We start from the raw sequence: 19,643 nt of genomic DNA on the forward strand, positions 1-19,643 counted from the left end.
AGCTAGCCCATAACGTTACACAGCTAAGTTAGCTCGGTGGCACCTGCTGCTAGTTAACATTATGACGTTTTCGCACAATATATTCATGCCTGCGGGGGGAGGCTCTCTCTGCACTATCCACAAATTTAGTATAATATTATAGTATCTCTCCCATTATTTATTTCAATCTTCTGACCTTTAAAATCACGTTTCATTCATAAAAACCATAGACATTTCAAAAATAAAAAACATATTTTTCCTTCTTTTTTTTCTAACCATCCCTCCGCGCCTCCCCTGACTTTCTTTGGGGCCCCCTGGGGGAGGCCCGCCTCACAGTTTGGGAATGCCTGCATTAGAGGAATTAAAAACCTGCTCATGACTAAAACATATTAGATGCAGCAGCACTCTCTCTCCTAGCTCCAGAATGAGTCAGTCTGTTTATAATTCAGTCTGAGAGAGCAAGACAATATAGCTGTCATTCCTCCTTTTCACCACTAGTGTAGCAGTGTTTGTTTGTAGAATAAATGTCATCTTTGTCACAGTTAAATTATACAGAAAGCAAAGCTACTATCACAGAAGACTGAAGTGAAGAGTGAAGTTACCCGTTTCTGTACTTTATTAGTCTGAAAATGTGTTTTGCCAATGAAAACACGCTTTCTCAAAGCACTGATTACTGGTTAAAATGTTTGCTAATACTTGTCCTTGTCTCCTCAGCGTGAGTGGATGCAGATTAACAGGGACATGCTGTTCTCTGCTGGCCTCATCGCTCAGCTCAAACCCCTCCCACCTGAGAGAGTTAGACCTGAGTAACAATGACCTGCAGGATTCAGGAGTGAGTCTGCTCTCTGCTGGACTGGGGAGTCCACACTGCAAACTGGAGAAACTGAGGTCTGTATCCCTGAGCATATTCACATGTTAAATGATGGGATTTAAATGTCTAAGTAATTGAACATCTCTGTACTTGAAGAGGGATGTTTTGAGCATCAACATTCAAGTTGAGAAATTATCTTTGGACTACAGTACATACAGTAGAGTTGACAAAATAGGGACTATCATCTCAAAGCATACATACAGACATATAGAGACTGTAGGTGGTGGGTGGGTCCTTTATTGAAGGAACAAAGACACAATCAAGACTAAATACAAATGTGGATTAGGTACAAAACAGGGGCGCTGCTAGGATCCCAAATCATTAGGGGTTGAGGGAAAAGCATCAGGGGCTGAAGTTTAGAGGCAGTGACACCTGTTCATTTTGGTTTTTGGGGGGGCCGCATATATTTAGGGGGCCCATTTGAATTCGCCTCTATGCACCTAGCACAAGCACATACACACTCATACAGATTGCACAGTAATCCACAAACTGCTCAAATACTGTTAAGTGGCATGTGATAGTTATTTTAGACTGGTCTAGTCAAAAGATTTACCAAGATACGTTCAAAAGGTTGAGTCTGGTTTATTGTGAAAATCAAATACGAGCCGCAAGGACTTCCTGAGAAACACAGCAAGGGTGGTTAGTCAGAGAAGTGAATTCAAAGCTTGTCATGCCCAGTCTTATATTCAAGCAAAACACAGGTACGGCGCTTTGAGGATGTGATTGGCTACTGCATTGTACATGAATGGCAGGCGTGGCCAAGAGTACAGACGTGACAAACAAAGGAAACAAAGGTCTGAATCAGGACGAGGAAGATGAAGGTGTGGCCCTTCTGACTTAAACAAAGAGATGAGGAAGAGCTGGGTTGAGGTGTTTTACATTTACAAAGGGGAGACTGAAGCTAGGCAGAGTGTGTTTACAATTACAAAGGGGGAGGGTTGAGGTGTTTTACATTTACAAAGGGGAGACTGAAACTAGGGTTTGCAGGGGACTTGGGGGGAGGTGATGAATTACAAAGACAAAGGTTTAAGGTGTTTGGATGTAAATTCCTGGACAATCCCCCATTTGTGCCTGAAACAGGTACACAAAAATAAAATATAAAATCCAAACACAGTGTAAACAGTCAGCTATGCTATACATGTGGAAAGGAAATAATCTCTCCACTAGGTGGAGCAAAAAAAAAAGAAAAAAATTCTCTTTTTTATTATTTTCTTTCCACGTGCAAAATCACGCACCAAAACCCCTTGTTTCAGAAATTTGACAGGAAACAAGATAAAAAAGATGACATGATTATATACTATTTATAGTCTAAGAGTGGACAACCATTCACCAAAAAAAAAAAAACTTGATTTAACAAGGCAAAAAAAAAGATAAAATGGTTACCAGTGTAAGAAGGGCAAAAAACCTCTTGGTCAATTTAGAGGAAAAACCCAAACTTATTTATCAACTCATGTTTCAACCATTGTAACTCTTGTAAACAAATATGATATTTTTCAGATTATTTCAAAGTTCAAGGTCACTCTTGTTCACAGTGTATCCCAACAGTCATTTAGGTGGCACTTCTCTTTTGGGCAATAGAATGTCATTGGGGAATGCAAGGCGTCTTCTCTTCTAGTTCGCAACTTCAATGTCGCGTTGTTTGAAATCAGTTATGTTCAATGTTAGTTGCAGTGTGTGCAGGTGTGTGTGCGTGTGTGGTGCATCTTGTGAGGAGGTGACCAGCAAGGTCATTTTTCCTCCGATTCCTCGTCAGAGGAGAGGACAGTGTGATGGCCCATGGTTTTGGCCTCTGAGCCCTCTGGTTCAGCTGCATTCTGATCTCCTGGTGTTTGCGATCCCCTGGTGGACCGTCCTCTGCTGCTTGGACCCGTCGGCAATGGCTTGCATGGGTCCACGAAGTCCTCTCAGATCGCTGTCTGCGTGGTGAGTAGAACCTGGTACGGCCCGAGCCACCTCGGCGAGTTCCAGCTCCTTCGTCTGTGGTCGTGGACCAGGACCCAATCCCCAGGAGAGATGTGATGCAGGAACCCCTCCTTAGCCTCAGGAAATGGCGGTCCTCACTCTGTTGAAGACATCTGTTAACATCCTCCGCCACCCCTGTTTTTTGAAACATGATCTGGCCCGTGGGCTAGTTTGAAAGCATAATGAAAACATGAACGAGGTAGTACAGGTTTGTCATTAGGCCCTAGATACAGGTTAGTTTGGTGGTGGAATGTGCACTTATTCCTCCATTTCTTTTTCTCCGCAGGTGGAGCAGATGCTTGTAGGTCAGAAATGTCTGCCAGGGACAGTGGAGGAATCTTGTCAGGGTCTGTGGATGGTACAGAGAGTATAGAAAGCACAGGGGAGGAAGCAGAGACAGCCGCAGCTTTTGTAGCGAGCTCTCGGAGGGTGAGGAGGGAGTCCCTGTCCTGGTTCAGCAGGGTGAAGGTGCGGTGGGACACCACACAGCCAGGGCGCCAGCAGCACGTACAGGCTCTTGAACTGAACCCGGTCCATCCCTGTACTGCTCCACGTAGGGTCGGCCCGGGTCGTGCTGCTGGAGGGCTCACCTCGGCGCTCCCGCTCCCCCAGCACAGGCTGATGAAGTGCTCCATCTGTGGATCCACAGATGAGAGAGACAAACAAAGACAAAACAGAAGAGCAAAAAAAAGAGTCCTCTGGTCTGGTCTCCCTGTTCCCTTCTTTGGTCAGGAACGGTTATCAGCAGTCTGTAGGAGATACTCAGAAATATGGTTAAGCGCAAGCTCCTGCTTTGGGGAAAAAATGTTGTTATTCTGTCAGGAAAACTTAAACAGGGTGACTGTTCAAGTGTCATTTAGAGCCAGTCTGCAGTAGCCTATAGTGACATCAAGGGCAGTGTTAGAATGACTTTAACACGCCCAGTCCCCAGTCATGATCAAGGCAATTGGATTTGGCTCTAGCATTTCTCTCGCGATTTTATGAAAATAAAATAACCATATTCTCGTCTCAACAAAACAACACCCCCTAAGGGTGAAAGCAAAAATTTCCTGAAGTCAGGATAAAAATAGAGATGGGGCAAAGAAAATGACACTAAAATGAATTGGCTTCATTTACAATTAACTAATCAAAAACTCCATCAAAGCTTCATTTGTATAGCTAAAATATGTATATCTAAAACCCTCCCTCTTCTGCATTTGAGGACAGAGTATTTGGGCACTGCTTCGGACAAAATGGTCTCTTCTCCGTTTCATACTTATCCGTCGCTCACAGTGAGTAGGTGACATGGCGTTGGTCTGCATCTCACGAACCCCAGATCGCCCATCTGTAGGGAAACAGGCCAGTAACCTCCATCTCCACCTCCGGTGTCCTGTGCCCGCCTCCTGGTTCGGCATTCACCCATCACTCCCGGAACGACAGTTGTCTGTAAAAAAAACACTCAGAAAAAACACTCAGGCCCGATGAATGTGCCTCAAACTATAAACATGAGATATTTAACATAACCAAATATATAATTGGGTTATGAGATGCTGCATTCAGATTAAGACACTGGCAACCCTTATCTATTCCCCCCACTATTATGCACAAACCTTATGTCGTAAGCTACATATCAGAAAGAGAGACAAAACAAACAGTTAAACAGACAAACAGCAGGTTCCAATGTCCCCAGGAAGGCATGATCCAGGCTCCTCAAAGATCTGCCGCCCAGGGTCCATAGCACCTGAAAATTAAGACTCAAAACACAGACTGGGTTCAATAGCAGAGGAGAAGGCCTAATGCCAACTCCTCAAAAAACACATCATCATTATATGAATGAAATTCATACAGTAGAAATGCATAAAACGAACAGCTTATGGCCATTCATTGACTATAGAAACAAACTCCTGAATCAAACACCTATTCAAAACCCTGTCAGACTTTTGAGTTCGCTCTACATCTATTTCATCCTGTTTATTTACCTTAAAAAAATGAGTCTATATTGGCTAGTTAAAAATCTCCCTTATGGGTTGTTCAAGGGAACTCCAGCAGGTGGCGCTCTTAACTCGTATTGTAGAGGGGAGAGAGAAGGGGCGTGGCTAAATGCGGGAGCAGCAACAGTTTGGTTGGGTGCTATAGAATTAACAGGCTTTTCCCTTAACCTAATCATCTCAACCACCTCTAGCTGCTTAGAAATCTTAGAATTTAACACTAAAAAATGTCAGATGTGGATGTAAGAAATCGAAAATGCTTTAGCACAACAATCTCATCAGGCTAGACGTTTAGCAGTAGAATTCTGTTACATCCTCTAGCATATTTTAATAGCTAGTGTTACAGGGACACCTAGTGGTGATCCCAAAATGTTGCATGTATGACCCGGATGTGGTCTTTGGTTGTGCGCGGGGAAATTTAAAGAAACAAATCCCAAATAACAGCCTAGAAACCCCAAAACAGCAATGAAAGGAAACCTTATGGTTAACTCACGGCGGGAAAGAATACAATTTCGAAAGAAACATTAAGACACATTAAATTCGCTTAGTACTCACCCAGTCAGGAAGTGCTTTGTTCTCTTCTGGCTCAATGGCGGAACACCGGGACAGTGTTTTCCTGCGTCTCCTAGGCAACCAGCTAGCCTACTGGAAAAGTATACAAAATACTTACGATATAAAGCAAGAGCCGAAGCTCAAAAATGCCACTGAGCCGGCGAAAATAGCGCTAGACAAACAAAGACAACACACGACAAAAAACAGACACTCCGGAGATTAGCTGGTAATCGCACTCACTGCGAACTTCAACCCATTTGGAAATCGCACTCACTGCGAACTTCAACCCATTTGGAAATCGCACTCACTGCGAACTTCAACCCTGTGGGAATCGCACTATCTGCGAACTTCAACCCTGTGGAAAACAAATACTTACAATACTTTACTTGGATCCATGGCGCGCGTAACAAACATACAATCAAGAGCCGAGGCTCAAACAGTGAACACATAAGACGAACAACCCCCCTTGCACATATAAGAGAGAACGTAGCAGACTCACACGGGAACGCAAACAAAGAACGACCAAACGACGACCAAAAACGACTAATATACGACTTAACACACAAACATGAAACAAAGGCCCACGTTTACAACAAGCATGCTCGGCTGCACTAGCAATTCTGGTCCAGGCTAAACCGGACGTCTAGATCCTACCAAAAATACTGTACAGCCACTTGGTCAAAGGTAACGCTCGTTAGGTCTACCAACCTGGTCAAAGCCAACTTTCGTTAGGTTTACCAACCTGATCAAAGCCAACTTCTCGTTATGTTTACCAAGTCACCCGGGAACAAAGGGGAAAAACGTTTCTCCAAGAAACGCGGATTGCAAAAACTCTCAATCACTCCCGTAGCTACAGCTCTGCGGTTTTAATCTCATCCGCGACCGGCCAAAAGGGAAGCCTGTTCTGAACACTGCTTATACCCTCGTAACGAAACAAGGACGAAGTCAAAGGACAATACGATATAATATCTATTGCTGTTCACAACCTCCTTAGATAATTACACAACTTATAGTACTAAAATACCCACGCTGGGGTTTTCTGTTTTCAAACAATCCAGACCAACAAGCTGAACCAAATCAAGGCAAATACAACTCAACCCATAAGAGGGTTCGTTTAAACGTACCTGTGAGCTTCAAGAATCCAGTGGAAGAACTGAGGAAATAATCTCTCCGTGCGCTCTAGCGCAAGAGAGAAAATTGATTTTCCAACGCCCACTATATGGACCGACACGTCTGTCACCAGTTCATCCACTGGAATCCCGGCAACACGCAGGCAGTGATCCCATCCCCGTCGCCAAACTGTGATAGTTATTTTAGACTGGTCTAGTCAAAAGATTTACCAAGATACGTTCAAAAGGTTGAGTCTGGTTTATTGTGAAAATCAAATACGAGCCGCAAGGACTTCCTGAGAAACACAGCAAGGGTGGTTAGTCAGAGAAGTGAATTCAAAGCTTGTCATGCCCAGTCTTATATTCAAGCAAAACACAGGTACGGCGCTTTGAGGATGTGATTGGCTACTGCATTGTACATGAATGGCAGGCGTGGCCAAGAGTACAGACGTGACAAACAAAGGAAAAAAAGGTCTGAATCAGGACGAGGAAGATGAAGGTGTGGCCCTTCTGACTTAAACAAAGAGATGAGGAAGAGCTGGGTTGAGGTGTTTTACATTTACAAAGGGGAGACTGAAGCTAGGCAGAGTGTGTTTACAATTACAAAGGGGGAGGGTTGAGGTGTTTTACATTTACAAAGGGGAGACTGAAACTAGGGTTTGCAGGGGACTTGGGGGGAGGTGATGAATTACAAAGACAAAGGTTTAAGGTGTTTGGATGTAAATTCCTGGACAGGCATCAAAATGTACTCTTTGTGTGAACTAAATCAACAACATCAGCACGGTTCAAACAGAGGACATAACTTCTCTCTAGTATGCTTTGACTAATCTGAAGCTATCACTGACTTGGGACACCCAGGTGTTGGACCTCTCAGAACACCACAGAAGACAGGCTCACGTCCTCCACCTCCACAATGTCAACCTGCTGAAGTAGCAGTGGTTGTAACTGAACGTATCGACTCCTGTGTGTCACATGAGATGGTCACCTGAAACACAGATCATGATGAGAATGAATACATTCTGATGAACATAACCCATACAGCAGCATAGAAGCTCACATTCAATATAACAACATGAACATAACCCATACAGCAGCATAGAAGCTCACATTCAATATAACAACATGAACATAACCCATACAGCAGGGATCTTGCTGGTGTTTATCTAACAAGCATGTCAGTCATATATTTTGGAGCACGGTTGTGGAGTGATTTATAAACCAGTAGAAGAATCTTGAAGTCTATTCTGAAGCTGACGGGTAGCCAATGCAGAGCCTTCAGGACGGGTGTGATGTGAGCCCTCCGTCTGGATTTTGTAAGGACTCGTGCCGCGGCGTTTTGTATAATTTGCAGGCGATTGATGGTTTTCTTTGGTAGGCCACAAAAGAGGGCATTGCAATAGTCCAGTCTGCTGGTTATAAATGCATGCATAAGTCTTTCAGTGTCGACCTTTGAAAGGAAGGATTGCACTTTTGCCATGTTTCTTAAATGATAGAAAGATACGCTAGTTATGTTATTGACATGAGATTCAATGTTCAGATCAGAGTCGACTATGACACCTAGATTTCTAACCTGGTGTTTGGTGTTTAGTGCCAGTGTATTTAAATGTGTGTGTGTGTGTGACCTCAGACAGGTGAGGGGGAGGGCTCTGTATGACCCTGGTGACCTCAGACAGGTGAGGGGGAGGGCTCTGTATGACCCTGGTGACCTCAGACAGGTGAGGGGGAGGGCTCTGTATAACCCTGGTGACCTCAGACAGGTGAGGGGGAGGGCTCTGTATGACCCTGGTGACCTCAGACAGGTGAGGGGGAGGGCTCTGTATGACCCTGGTGACCTCAGACAGGTGAGGGGGAGGGCTCTGTATGAGGCATGTGTGAAGGCGAGGAACGTCGGGGTCTTGCAGGGGGTTGGGTTCCACCAGTGGCAGGGGGTTCTAGGTGGGGGGAGCAGTGTGAGGTTCAGGTGGCGGGTGCTGTATAAGCCCCCCATCCCTAAAAGGACAGGGGACTTGCAGTGGAGAGTGGTGCACAGGGCCCTGATGACCGAGCGCTTTCTGGCCGGGCTTGACCCCGGGGTGGGGGAGGGGGGCCCATACTGTGGTGAGGTGGAGACGGTGGTTCATGTGTTTTCTGTTTGTCTTGTTCCTCTGTTTGTGCTGTTACAGCCCTCATGTGTGAGGTTGGGGTTTGTGTTTTCTAAGGAACTGTTTGTTTTGGGCCCACAGTACACGTGCAGGAGGAGGGCAAAGTGTGTTTTGCTCAATGTTGTGTTTGGGTGAGCTAAGTTGTCCATTTGGATTACAGGGAGGAATAAGGTGAGAGGGGCGGGGCCACGGACCCAGTCCAGGTGGTTAGGGGGAGGGTCTCTGCTTCTTAGGGTAGAATACACCTATTTTGTGATCAATAACAATGTGGCTGAGTTTGAGAGGGTGTGGGGTCTGGGGGTGGCAATTTGTACCGTGGGGGCAGATGGGCTTGATGTTTGTTTGTGAGCTGATGCCGTTCTGTGTTACTGTGTGTGTGTGTGGGGGGGGGGGGGATGTTTAGTGTTTTGTAAGGATGTCTCATTAAAGAGCATCAAAAGTCAAAGTCTCTGTTCCTCCTCTCTCTCCTCTTCTCTCTGTTCCTCCTCTCTCTCTCCTCCTCTCTCTCTCCTCTCCTCTCTGTTCCTCCTCTTCTCTCTCTCCTCTCCTCTCTGTTCCTCCTCTTCTCTCTCTCCTTTCCTCTCTGTTCCTCCTCTTGTTATGGTTCGGGCCGGGTCCGCCCCGGCTCACCCCCTGCTCCCAGTCTGGACCCCCGTTTCTGCCCCGGACCCCCGATTCGCCCCGGACCCCCGATTCGCCCCGGACCCCTGGTTCGCCCCGGACCCCTGGTCCACTCTGCTTGCTCCTGGTCCAGACCCTCGCCCCTGCCCCGGGCCCCTGGTTTGTTCTGCTCACACCCTGCTCCCGGTCCAGACCCTCACCCCTGCCCGGGCCCCTGGTTCGCCCTGCTCACCCCCTGTTCCCGGTCCAGACCCTCGCCCCTGCCCCGGACCCCTGGTTCGCCCTGCTCACCCCCTGTTCCCGGTCCAGACCCTCGCCCCTGCCCCGGACCCCTGGTTCGCCCTGCTCACCCCCTGATCCTGGCCTGGATTCCTGACCCTGAGCTCCTGTGCCCCCTGGACCTTCCTGGACCCTGAGCACCTCCTCTCCCAGTGACTACCCCTGCACTACCCCCAGAGACTATTGTACACTTTGTCACTTGGTTTTGTTCTACCTCCTTGTGTGTTTGGTCTTGTGTTCGTTGTCTTGTCTTCTATGTTGGTTTGTGTCCTCCCAGCCCCAGCTCTAGACACCTGTCCCCTCACTAGTCTCACGTCACTCAAGTCCCTCCTCTCCTGGCCCTTTAGTTCCCCCCTCTGCTTCTGCCTGGTCCCTTTCCCTGTCCCAGCCTCGTTCCCCGTTCCCTTCCATTGTGTCCTTGTTCCTGTGTCCTTGTGTTGGTGTCTTGTTGGAATCCCTCCTAGTCCTTGTCTGGGTGATTGTCTGCACCTGTGTCTCGTTATGTCTTGTTGCACACCTGTACATTGTTCCTTGATTGTTCTCCCAGAGTATATATGCCCTCTTGTTTCCTTTGTTCTCTGTCGGTTCATTGTCAATGTTAGTGCGTGTTTCCCCTGCGTTTCCTCCCGGTATTATTTGGAAATTAAAACCCTTATTTTGAACCTGAGCTGCTTGCCTGCCGTCTGCTTTTGGGTCCTGCCTCAAACCCTAACAGAATGAACCGACCAATTATGGACCCAGCGGACGATTTAAGACAGGTACCATCGAATGTTTGGCGCTTTGTGGAGGCGGCTGGTTATGCCTTTCGCCTGACTGATGAAAAGAGGTTTTATGAGTTGGCTCTCCAGGAGATCTCTAGCAGGCCTTTCTTAGCAGACTCTTTAGCCGGGACTACAAAGCGGTTGACCTCCGCCATCGCCTTGGCATCTGCCAGACTGCAGCCTGATTACAAGCCTGATTACCTCACTGAGATCGACTACTACTTTGACCCCACTGAGTACATTGATCCGGTGTTGGACTGGTCTGAGGGCAAGGAGATGGCAGCGTCTCTCGGACCCCAGGTTCTTCCTGATGCCCCCCGGTGTCCTAAGAGGGCATCCAAGAGGCGGTGGCGTTCCCGTGGCAGCCGTTGCCTCCGCTCCTGCGCCTGCGCTCCCCAGTGCCCCGGCGTCTGCGTTCCCCAGTGCCCCGGCGTCTGCGTTCCCCAGTGCCCCGGCGTCTGCGCTCCCCAGTGCCCCGGCGTCTGCGCTCCCCAGTGCCCCGGCGTCTGCGCTCCCCAGTGCCCCGGCGTCTGCGCTCCCCAGTGCCCCGGCGTCTGCGCTCCCCAGTGCCCCGGCGTCTGCGTTCCCCAGTGCCCCGGCGTCTGCGTTCCCCAGTGCCCCGGCGTCTGCGCTCCCCAGTGCCCCGGCGTCTGCGCTCCCCAGTGCCCCGGCGTCTGCGCTCCCCAGTGCCCCGGCGTCTGCGCTCCCCAGTGCCCCGGCGTCTGCGCTCCCCACTGCCCCGGCGTCTGCGCTCCCCAGCGTATCAGACATTCCCCTGCTGACCAGCGGCCCAGTGACTCCGCTGTCCAGTGTCCTCGAGCTACGGCAACCCAGCACCCCGGAGCATCTTTTGTTCAGCGCTCTGGCGCCTCCTAGTCTCTGCACCGTGGGCACCTCCAGGTCTCCGTGCCACAGACGCCCCCTGTGTTCCATGCCTCAGCAATCCACGGAGTCCCAGCCGCAGCTGTCACCCATCAGTGACCTGCAGTGTTTCCTGGACACCGAGCTGCAAGCATCTCCTGTTCCTCATGAGCCCCGGCAGCCTTCCATGGCTATGCTCCAGCAGGCCCCCTTGGCTGTGCTGTTCCCTGAGCTACAAGAGACTCCTGTTCCTCGTGAGCCTCAGCAGTCCTCCATGGCTGCGCCCCCACAGGGCCCTGTTCCAGGCCCTGTAGCTGTCCATGGACCGGCAGCTGACACTGACCCTATAGCCGTCGCCATTGCTGTAGCCATAGCTGTGGCTATTGCGGTAGCAATTCCGGTTCCAGACTCCAACTCCTTACCTGACCCAGTTCCTGTCCCCTTAGTGGTGGCTGTCCCTGACCCCGGCAGCCCTGTTAGCTCCAGCCCTGTTAGCTCCAGCCCTGTTAGCTCCAGCCCTGTTAGTAGCTCAGGCCCTGTTAGCCCCAATCCTGTGAGCCCTACTAGCCCCAGTCCCGTTGTCCCTGTAGTCATCCCATTCTCTGTAGATGACTCGGCCCCTGACCCCATAGTCATAGTCGTAGCTATAGTTGTAGGGGTAACGGTAGCAGTTGCAGGTCCTGACCCTGTCTGCCCAGCTAGTCTCGGTCCCGTTAGCCCTGTTAGGCCCAGGCTATCTAACCCTGTTCAGTTAGGGGATCCGGACTCTGATCTCCTAGAAACCCCTGGCTCAGCTGCCATGCCAGGCCCTGTGGCCACCCCAGCCCCAGGGCTGGTCCTCTGGCGATCTTCCTGCTCTGTTCCCCCCGACACCGCTCTTCTTGCCCTCCTGCTTCATGGCCGACCACCTGAGCGGTTTCGCCGGCCTCGGGGCTTGCGTCTACGTCGCCAGCCGCCTAGGTGGGTCCGTCTGTGCCGTCGGCCCCCTGAGCGGGTTCTCCTGCGCCGTCGGCCCCCTGAGCGGGCTCTCCTGCGCCATCGGCCCCCTGAGCGGGCTCTCCTGCGACGTCGGCCCCCTGAGCGGTCTCTCCTGCGCCGTCGGCCCCCTGAGCGGTCTCTCCTGCGCCGTCGGCCCCCTGAGCGGTCTCTCCTGCGCCGTCGGCCCCCTGAGCGGTCTCTCCTGCGCCGTCGGCCCCCAGAACGGTCTCTCCTGCGCCGTCGGCCCCCTGAGCGGTCTCTCCTGCGCCGTCGGCCCCCTGAGCGGTCTCTCCTGCGCCGTCGGCCCCCTGAGCGGTCTCTCCTGCGCCGTCGGTCCCCTGAGCGGTCTCTCCTGCGCCGTCGGCCCCCTGAGCGGTCTCTCCTGCGCCGTCGGCCCCCTGAGCGGTCTCTCCTGCGCCGTCGGCCCCCTGAGCGGTCCTGCCTGCGCCGTCGGTCCCCTGAGCGACCCTGCCTGCGCTACAGGGTGCTTCGGTGGTCCTGCCATCGCCTCTGGAGGCCAGCTCTGCTTCCCGAATGCTTCCGCCGTTCGGCCGGGCCTCCTGGTCGTCCTCCGGACCTGCCCTGCCGTTTTGTTCTCTGGTCGCCTGCCTGGGACGTTCTGCTCTGTCCCTGGTCAGCCCTCTGGCCGTCCGCCGGAGGAGTTCTGCACTGTCCCTGGCCAGTTCCCGGGCCGTCCGCCCAGGGCTCCCGGTGCTGTCCGTTTCCCTCCTCCGGGCCCCCTCCGCCCTCCCTGGTTGGGGTTTTTGGGCCGTCTGGGATTCGGCCTTTGGGGGGGGGGGTACTGTTATGGTTCGGGCCGGGTCCGCCCCGGCTCACCCCCTGCTCCCAGTCTGGACCCCCGTTTCTGCCCCGGACCCCCGATTCGCCCCGGACCCCCGATTCGCCCCGGACCCCTGGTTCGCCCCGGACCCCTGGTCCACTCTGCTTGCTCCTGGTCCAGACCCTCGCCCCTGCCCCGGGCCCCTGGTTTGTTCTGCTCACACCCTGCTCCCGGTCTAGACCCTCGCCCCTACCCGGGCCCCTGGTTCGCCCTGCTCACCCCCTGTTCCCGGTCCAGACCCTCGCCCCTGCCCCGGACCCCTGGTTCGCCCTGCTCACCCCCTGTTCCCGGTCCAGACCCTCGCCCCTGCCCCGGACCCCTGGTTCGCCCTGCTCACCCCCTGATCCTGGCCTGGATTCCTGACCCTGAGCTCCTGTGCCCCCTGGACCTTCCTGGACCCTGAGCACCTCTCCCAGTGACTACCCCTGCACTACCCCCAGAGACTATTGTACACTTTGTCACTTGGTTTTGTTCTACCTCCTTGTGTGTTTGGTCTTGTGTTCGTTGTCTTGTCTTCTATGTTGGTTTGTGTCCTCCCAGCCCCAGCTCTAGACACCTGTCCCCTCACTAGTCTCACGTCACTCAAGTCCCTCCTCTCCTGGCCCTTTAGTTCCCCCCTCTGCTTCTGCCTGGTCCCTTTCCCTGTCCCAGCCTCGTTCCCCGTTCCCTTCCATTGTGTCCTTGTTCCTGTGTCCTTGTGTTGGTGTCTTGTTGGAATCCCTCCATGTCCTTGTCTGGGTGATTGTCTGCACCTGTGTCTCGTTATGTCTTGTTGCACACCTGTACATTGTTCCTTGATTGTTCTCCCAGAGTATATATGCCCTCTTGTTTCCTTTGTTCTCTGTCGGTTCATTGTCAATGTTAGTGCGTGTTTCCCCTGCGTTTCCTCACGGTATTATTTGGAAATTAAAACCCTTATTTTGAACCTGAGCTGCTTGCCTGCCGTCTGCTTTTGGGTCCTGCCTCAAACCCTAACACCTCTTCTCTCTCTCCTCTTCTCTCTCTCCTCTTCTCTCCCTCCTCTCCTCTGCTCCTCCTCTCTCTCTTCTCTCTGCTCCTTCTATCTCTCCTCTCTGTTCCTCCTCTCTCTCTCCTCTCCTCTGATCCTCCTCTCTCTCTTCTCTCTGTTCCTCCTCTCTCTCTCTCCTCTCTGCTCCTCCTCTCTCTCCTCTTCTCTCTATTCCTCCTCTCTCTCTCCTCTTCTCTGCTCCTCCTCTCTCTCTTCTCTCTGCTCCTCCTCTCTCTGTCTCTCCTCTCTCTCCTAGCTCCAGAATGAGTCAGTCTGTTTATAATTCAGTCTGAGAGAGGAAGACAATATAGCTGACATTCCTCCTTTTCACCACTAGTGTAGCAGTGTTTTGTTTGTAGAATAAATGTCATCTTTGTCACAGTTAGCAGTTAATTATACAGAAAGCAAAGCTACTATCACAGAAGACTCAGGACTGAAGTTACCCTTTTCTAGACTTTATTAGTCTGACAATGTGATTATCCAATGCAAACACACTTTGTTAATGTACTGATTGCTGATGAAAATGTTTGCTAATAACGTAACTGTTCTGGGGTCAACATCTGTCCGTTGTGGTCATATAAAGGAATCGAGCAGAATACTGATGTATATCCTATGTATACAGATCTTAACAGACAGTTGGATTACCTGAAGCCATGAATCACGTGGGTTTATTAATCAATAAGCATATAGTGTTACAAAACAATAGCCCAGATACAATAACTAGGCTGAGTACAATTATTACATTGTTATGCCAATTGTTACAATATCGAGTTGTTGTCGAAGGAGAAGTGGAAGTAGAAGCCAGGAAATTAGAGAAGAATGTAGCGTGAAGAATGCAGTATTATGGTACAGCTGTTGAGCGGCTTAAGGGGCTAGCAAGCTAGCATGTTAACAGGTTACAAGGCTAGGAGGCTAAGAAGCTAAGCTAAGCTGCCCTCGGCTAAGCAGCCCGGTGGTTCTTAAATACACTCTACCAGGGGGGCGTCATGTGACATCTCAGATTATGGTGATAGGCTGCAATGGTACAGTGATCTAGTCTTTTGTCGATCAGCCAGGTCAAGATTAGACCGTTGCTAGGAGACCGGACATTCTAGATGTCTCCGATGTCTGATTACCCAATTCTAGCAGCTGCTGTTTACTCTTACAGAAGAACTGGTCAGCAGAGGACCTTCCTTGACCTTCTCTGCCCTCAGACTGTGTATGGCCTAGGCAAAAGGTTATCAGAGTTTACTGTGGCCTAAACTGAGTATATGGAAAACAACAAAAAGGTGAAGTTTCTGCCTACTTCAATACCACTGCAATAACTGATTATTAGTCAGATCACTTAAATCATTACAGCTCATTTCATATACAAAGACAACACAATATGCTTTACAGACAGGGGGAGAGGATGTAGCCTACATGTAGTCTACTGATCCTACCCCTAATTATGTGGCAGACTGCATGGGGAGCGCAGCGACTCAACATAATCGATGAGTTTGGAGAGAGAGAGGGTCGTGCACCAAGACTCCGTGAGCACACAGCGGACGAGGGGGGGGTAGCCGGAGACTAACAGGTCATGCAGTCAATAGATCTAGTTTTGAATGATATTGTAATGCCCTCTGGTTATAATAGAATATCTCTACTGGAGCTGTTTAATCCAGGAATGTGATGAATTTGATCATGTCAGAGTTGCTCAGAGCTTAGCTGGACTGGCTCAGAAGAAATGCATTTATCCTACAGCTTGACCGTAGCTAGCGAGCTAGACAGCCACAGGAGGAACTGGACTGCCCTTCCCCCTTCCCAATGCTGTTTATATTCAAATGCACTTGATGAGCTGGGGGGAGGATTCAACCAACGCCAACAGTCATCAACAAATACATTTCCATCCCTGTTTGTCTTCCATGTCTGGTGCGCATTCTCTGCTTTTAAAGTAATATTGAATCCAAGTTCTAATTGTAATCTCTATCTGCGCTGCTGGGATAACTATATTATAGCCTATTATTACTAGGCTACTGTTCACCTTATTATTTATTTATCTAGGTACAGGTAAGAGACGAATGGTTGTAAACCATGAATATAGTATATTGGAATTAATTTAAACAAGTGCATTTGTATTCCATTTTCAAGTATTGCTTATTTCCCGTTCCTATAGGAACAAAGTAGCCTACATTAAGTTGAATTGTTATAGAACCCATGCCTGCATGGCAATAAAATAACATACTGTAATACCTTCTTTTCGTAGGGTAGCCTACTTCTTAAACGTTAGTCTAAGCTTGTTTAATACGTTATTTGACTGTCTACTATGGTCAGCCATCCAGTAAATGTTGGTCAAACTGTACGCTTAATGCATTTCTTCTGAGCCAGTCCCACTAAGAGCAGCTCTGATCAAATTCATAGCATAGACTACTGCATTATAGTGCTACAGTATTTATTCATTGTATATTTAATGTCTTTGTATGCTTGCCAACATTGAAATGAGGTCCCTGGATGATAATAGGCCATTGTTAATCCAAGTGTTCATAATCACAATGATAGTGAGTATACTCGTCATAAAGGCTAATAGCGATTGAGTCCAGTCAAATTGACATTTAAGTGCTCGGTGGTTGTCTTTTAGGCCTAGCCTATTGATTAACAGATACATTCACACTAGCTCATTTGTGTCAAAATACAGTATCCCACATCAGCATGGTGGCTTGTAGAGTCTCTTGCCTTTAGCATACAGGCTTACCTCAGATCATTCACTTCATCATTCATTGTAAACTAGGAGTGAAATCTCAGTGTGTGGTTATGTGTTATTTGTTGATACTTTCTTGATGAATTACGGTTTATATATATAAAGGTGGTTCCTTCCTCCCTGTTTGGGGGATAAACTCGATTCAAATGCAGACTGCCCATTGGAGTTGATTAGGCCCCATCAACAGTACTGTTTGTTCTATCATCAGGTTGTTTTAACAGGTTTTGAGGGAGATTTGAATAGTGGGTCCAAACTGGCGTGGGGGCATGGAGACGGGAACAGGACCATTAGGCTACGCTATTGACAACAATGATGGGCTAATAGAAGTGTTAGGCTGTTGATTTAAACAGTCATGTCAGTGCTCACTGCTATGAGATTAATGTAGAATTAATAGCCTATAGAATAACCCCATTCAAAAAATAAGTTTTGTTCCAATAACCACTGGCCTAGTGAATCTGTTGGCTCGCTCTTTTTTTGCTCCCCACTTGACATCGCTCGTCTTTCGGTAAACAGATAAATTCACATTTGTGTCAAAATCCCGTATCTCACATCAGCATGGTGGCTTGTAGAGTCTCTTTCCTATGGACACACTAGGCCTCCCTCAGCTCATTCATTCAATTCATCATTCAACCAATCAGTCTCTCTTCTGCATTCTACAATAGAATCACAAGTTCACATCACCATAGGATGCTTTCTCAGTTGTTATACATGTACATACATTGTGCATCTCAAATGTTATGTAATTATAGTTTATATATAGGCTAGTTATAGTTTCACTGAATAGTCTACATTCCAGCCTAAAGTTACCAGTCCCTAAATAATCTACAGTATTGTCACACGCTCTGCTGCCACTAGTTGCTTCTTGATCAACGATGCCTCCTGGTGGTTAGTGTGCAACACTGCATGAAAACTCGTTGGTGGATCCCGCCACTGTGCTGACACCACGGTGCCGCTGCGTTTTGTGAGTTCCAACATCAGAGGCTCAGGCACTGCCCATGTCCTGTCCAAAGAGCCTTAGCACCCTCCAAGCTGACTCAGGTCCATAGTGTCCAGCCAATCAGGAAAGGCCTTACATACATTTCTATGGATGCTGAGTATTCATTAGAGGAATTAAAAACCTGCTCATGACTAAAACATATTAGATGCAGCAGCACTCTCTCTCCTAGCTCCAGAATGAGTCACTCTGTTTATAATTCAGTCTGAGAGAGGAAGACAATATAGCTGACATTCCTCATTTTCACCACTAGTGTAGCAGTGTTTGTTTGTAGAATAAATGTCATCTTTGTCACAGTTAAATTATACAGAAAGCAAAGCTACTATCACAGAAGACTGAAGTGAAGAGTGAAGTTACCCGTTTCTGGACTTTATTAGTCTGAAAATGTGTTTTGCCAATGCAAACACACTTTGTCAATGCACTGATTACTGGTGAAAATGTTTGCTAATACTTGTCCTTGTCTCCTCAGCCTGAGTGGATGCAGATTAACAGGGACATGCTGTTCTCTGCTGGCCTCATCTCTCAGCTCAAACTCCTCCCACCTGAGAGAGTTAGACCTGAGTAACAATGACCTGCAGGATTCAGGAGTGAAGCTGCTCTCTGCTGGACTGGGGAGTCCACACTGCAAACTGGAGAAACTGAGGTCTGTATCCCTGAGCATATTCACATGTTAAATGATGGGATTTAAATGTCTAAGTAATTGTACATCTCTGTCCTTGAAGAGGGATGTTTTGGGCATCAACATTCAAGTTGAGAAATTATCTTTGGACTACAGTACATACAGTAGAGTTGACAAAATAGGGACTATCATCTCAAAGCATACATACAGACATATACAGACTGTAGGTGGTGGGTGGGTCCTTTATTGAAGGAACAAAGACACAATCAAGACTAAATACAAATGTAGATTAGGTACAAAACAGAGGTGCTGCTAGGATCCCAAATCATTAGGGGTTAAATTCTTCTACAGGCCTCCGAACTACACAAAAGTGATCTCGGTGAGTCAAACTTCTTATAATATGTCGTAAATAAGGTCCAGGTTGTCAAAAACGAGCATTGCCCTTTAAGGGAAAAGCATCAGGGGCTGAAGTTTAGAGGCAGTGACACCAGTTCATTTTGGTTTTTGGGGGGCCGCATATATTTAGGGGGCCCATGTGGGTTCACCTCTATGCACCAAAGACAAGCACATACACACACTCATACAGATTGCACAGTAATCCACAAACTGCTCAAAATACTGTTAAGTGGCATCAAAATGTACTCTTTAGTGTGAACTAAATCAACGACATCAGCACGGTTCAAACAGAGGACATAACTTCTCTCTAGTATGCTTTGACTAATCTGAAGCTATCACTGACTTGGGACACCCAGGTGTTGGACCTCTCAGAACACCACAGAAGACAGGCTCACGTCCTCCACCTCCACAATGTCAACCTGCTGAAGTAGCAGTGGTTGTAACTGAACGTATCGACTCCTGTGTGTCACATGAGATGGTCACCTGAAACACAGATCATGATGAGAATGAATACATTCTGATGAACATAACCCATACAGCAGCATAGAAGCTCACATTCAATATAACAACATGAACATTACCCATACAGCAGCATAGAAGCTCACATTCAATATAACAACATGAACATAACCCATACAGCAGGGATCTTGCTGGTGTTGATCTAACAAGCATGTCAGTCATATATTTTGGAGCACGGTTGTGGAGTGATTTATAAACCAGTAGAAGAATCTTGAAGTCTATTCTGAAGCTGACGGGTAGCCAATGCAGAGCCTTCAGGACGGGTGTGATGTGAGCCCTCCGTCTGGATTTTGTAAGGACTCGTGCCGCGGTGTTTTGTATAATTTGCAGGCGATTGATGGTTTTCTTTGGTAGGCCACAAAAGAGGGCATTGCAATAGTCCAGTCTGCTGGTTATAAATGCATGCATAAGTCTTTGTGTCGACCTTTGAAAGGAAGGATTGCACTTTTGCCATGTTTCTTAAATGAT

The 19,643-nt window shown here is 48.6% G+C and overlaps 1 protein-coding gene across 1 annotated transcript in view; it reads left to right on the forward strand.

The window, feature by feature from the left end:
• The window catches only part of LOC311328364 (uncharacterized protein), a gene marked incomplete at its 3' end in the record, with an annotated part of 61,044 nt that overhangs the window by 13,711 nt on the left and 27,690 nt on the right, over window positions 1-19,643 (forward strand). Inside the window, exons 3-4 of the mRNA XM_084462343.1 lie at window positions 694-867; window positions 18,111-18,284. Coding sequence (XP_084318469.1) covers window positions 694-867; window positions 18,111-18,284 — 348 coding nt within the window. The remainder of the gene's footprint in view (window positions 1-693; window positions 868-18,110; window positions 18,285-19,643) is intronic.

This window comes from Borostomias antarcticus (genome assembly GCF_949987555.1).
Source record: "Borostomias antarcticus genome assembly, contig: scaffold_248, whole genome shotgun sequence".
NCBI lineage: Eukaryota > Metazoa > Chordata > Actinopteri > Stomiiformes > Stomiidae > Borostomias > Borostomias antarcticus.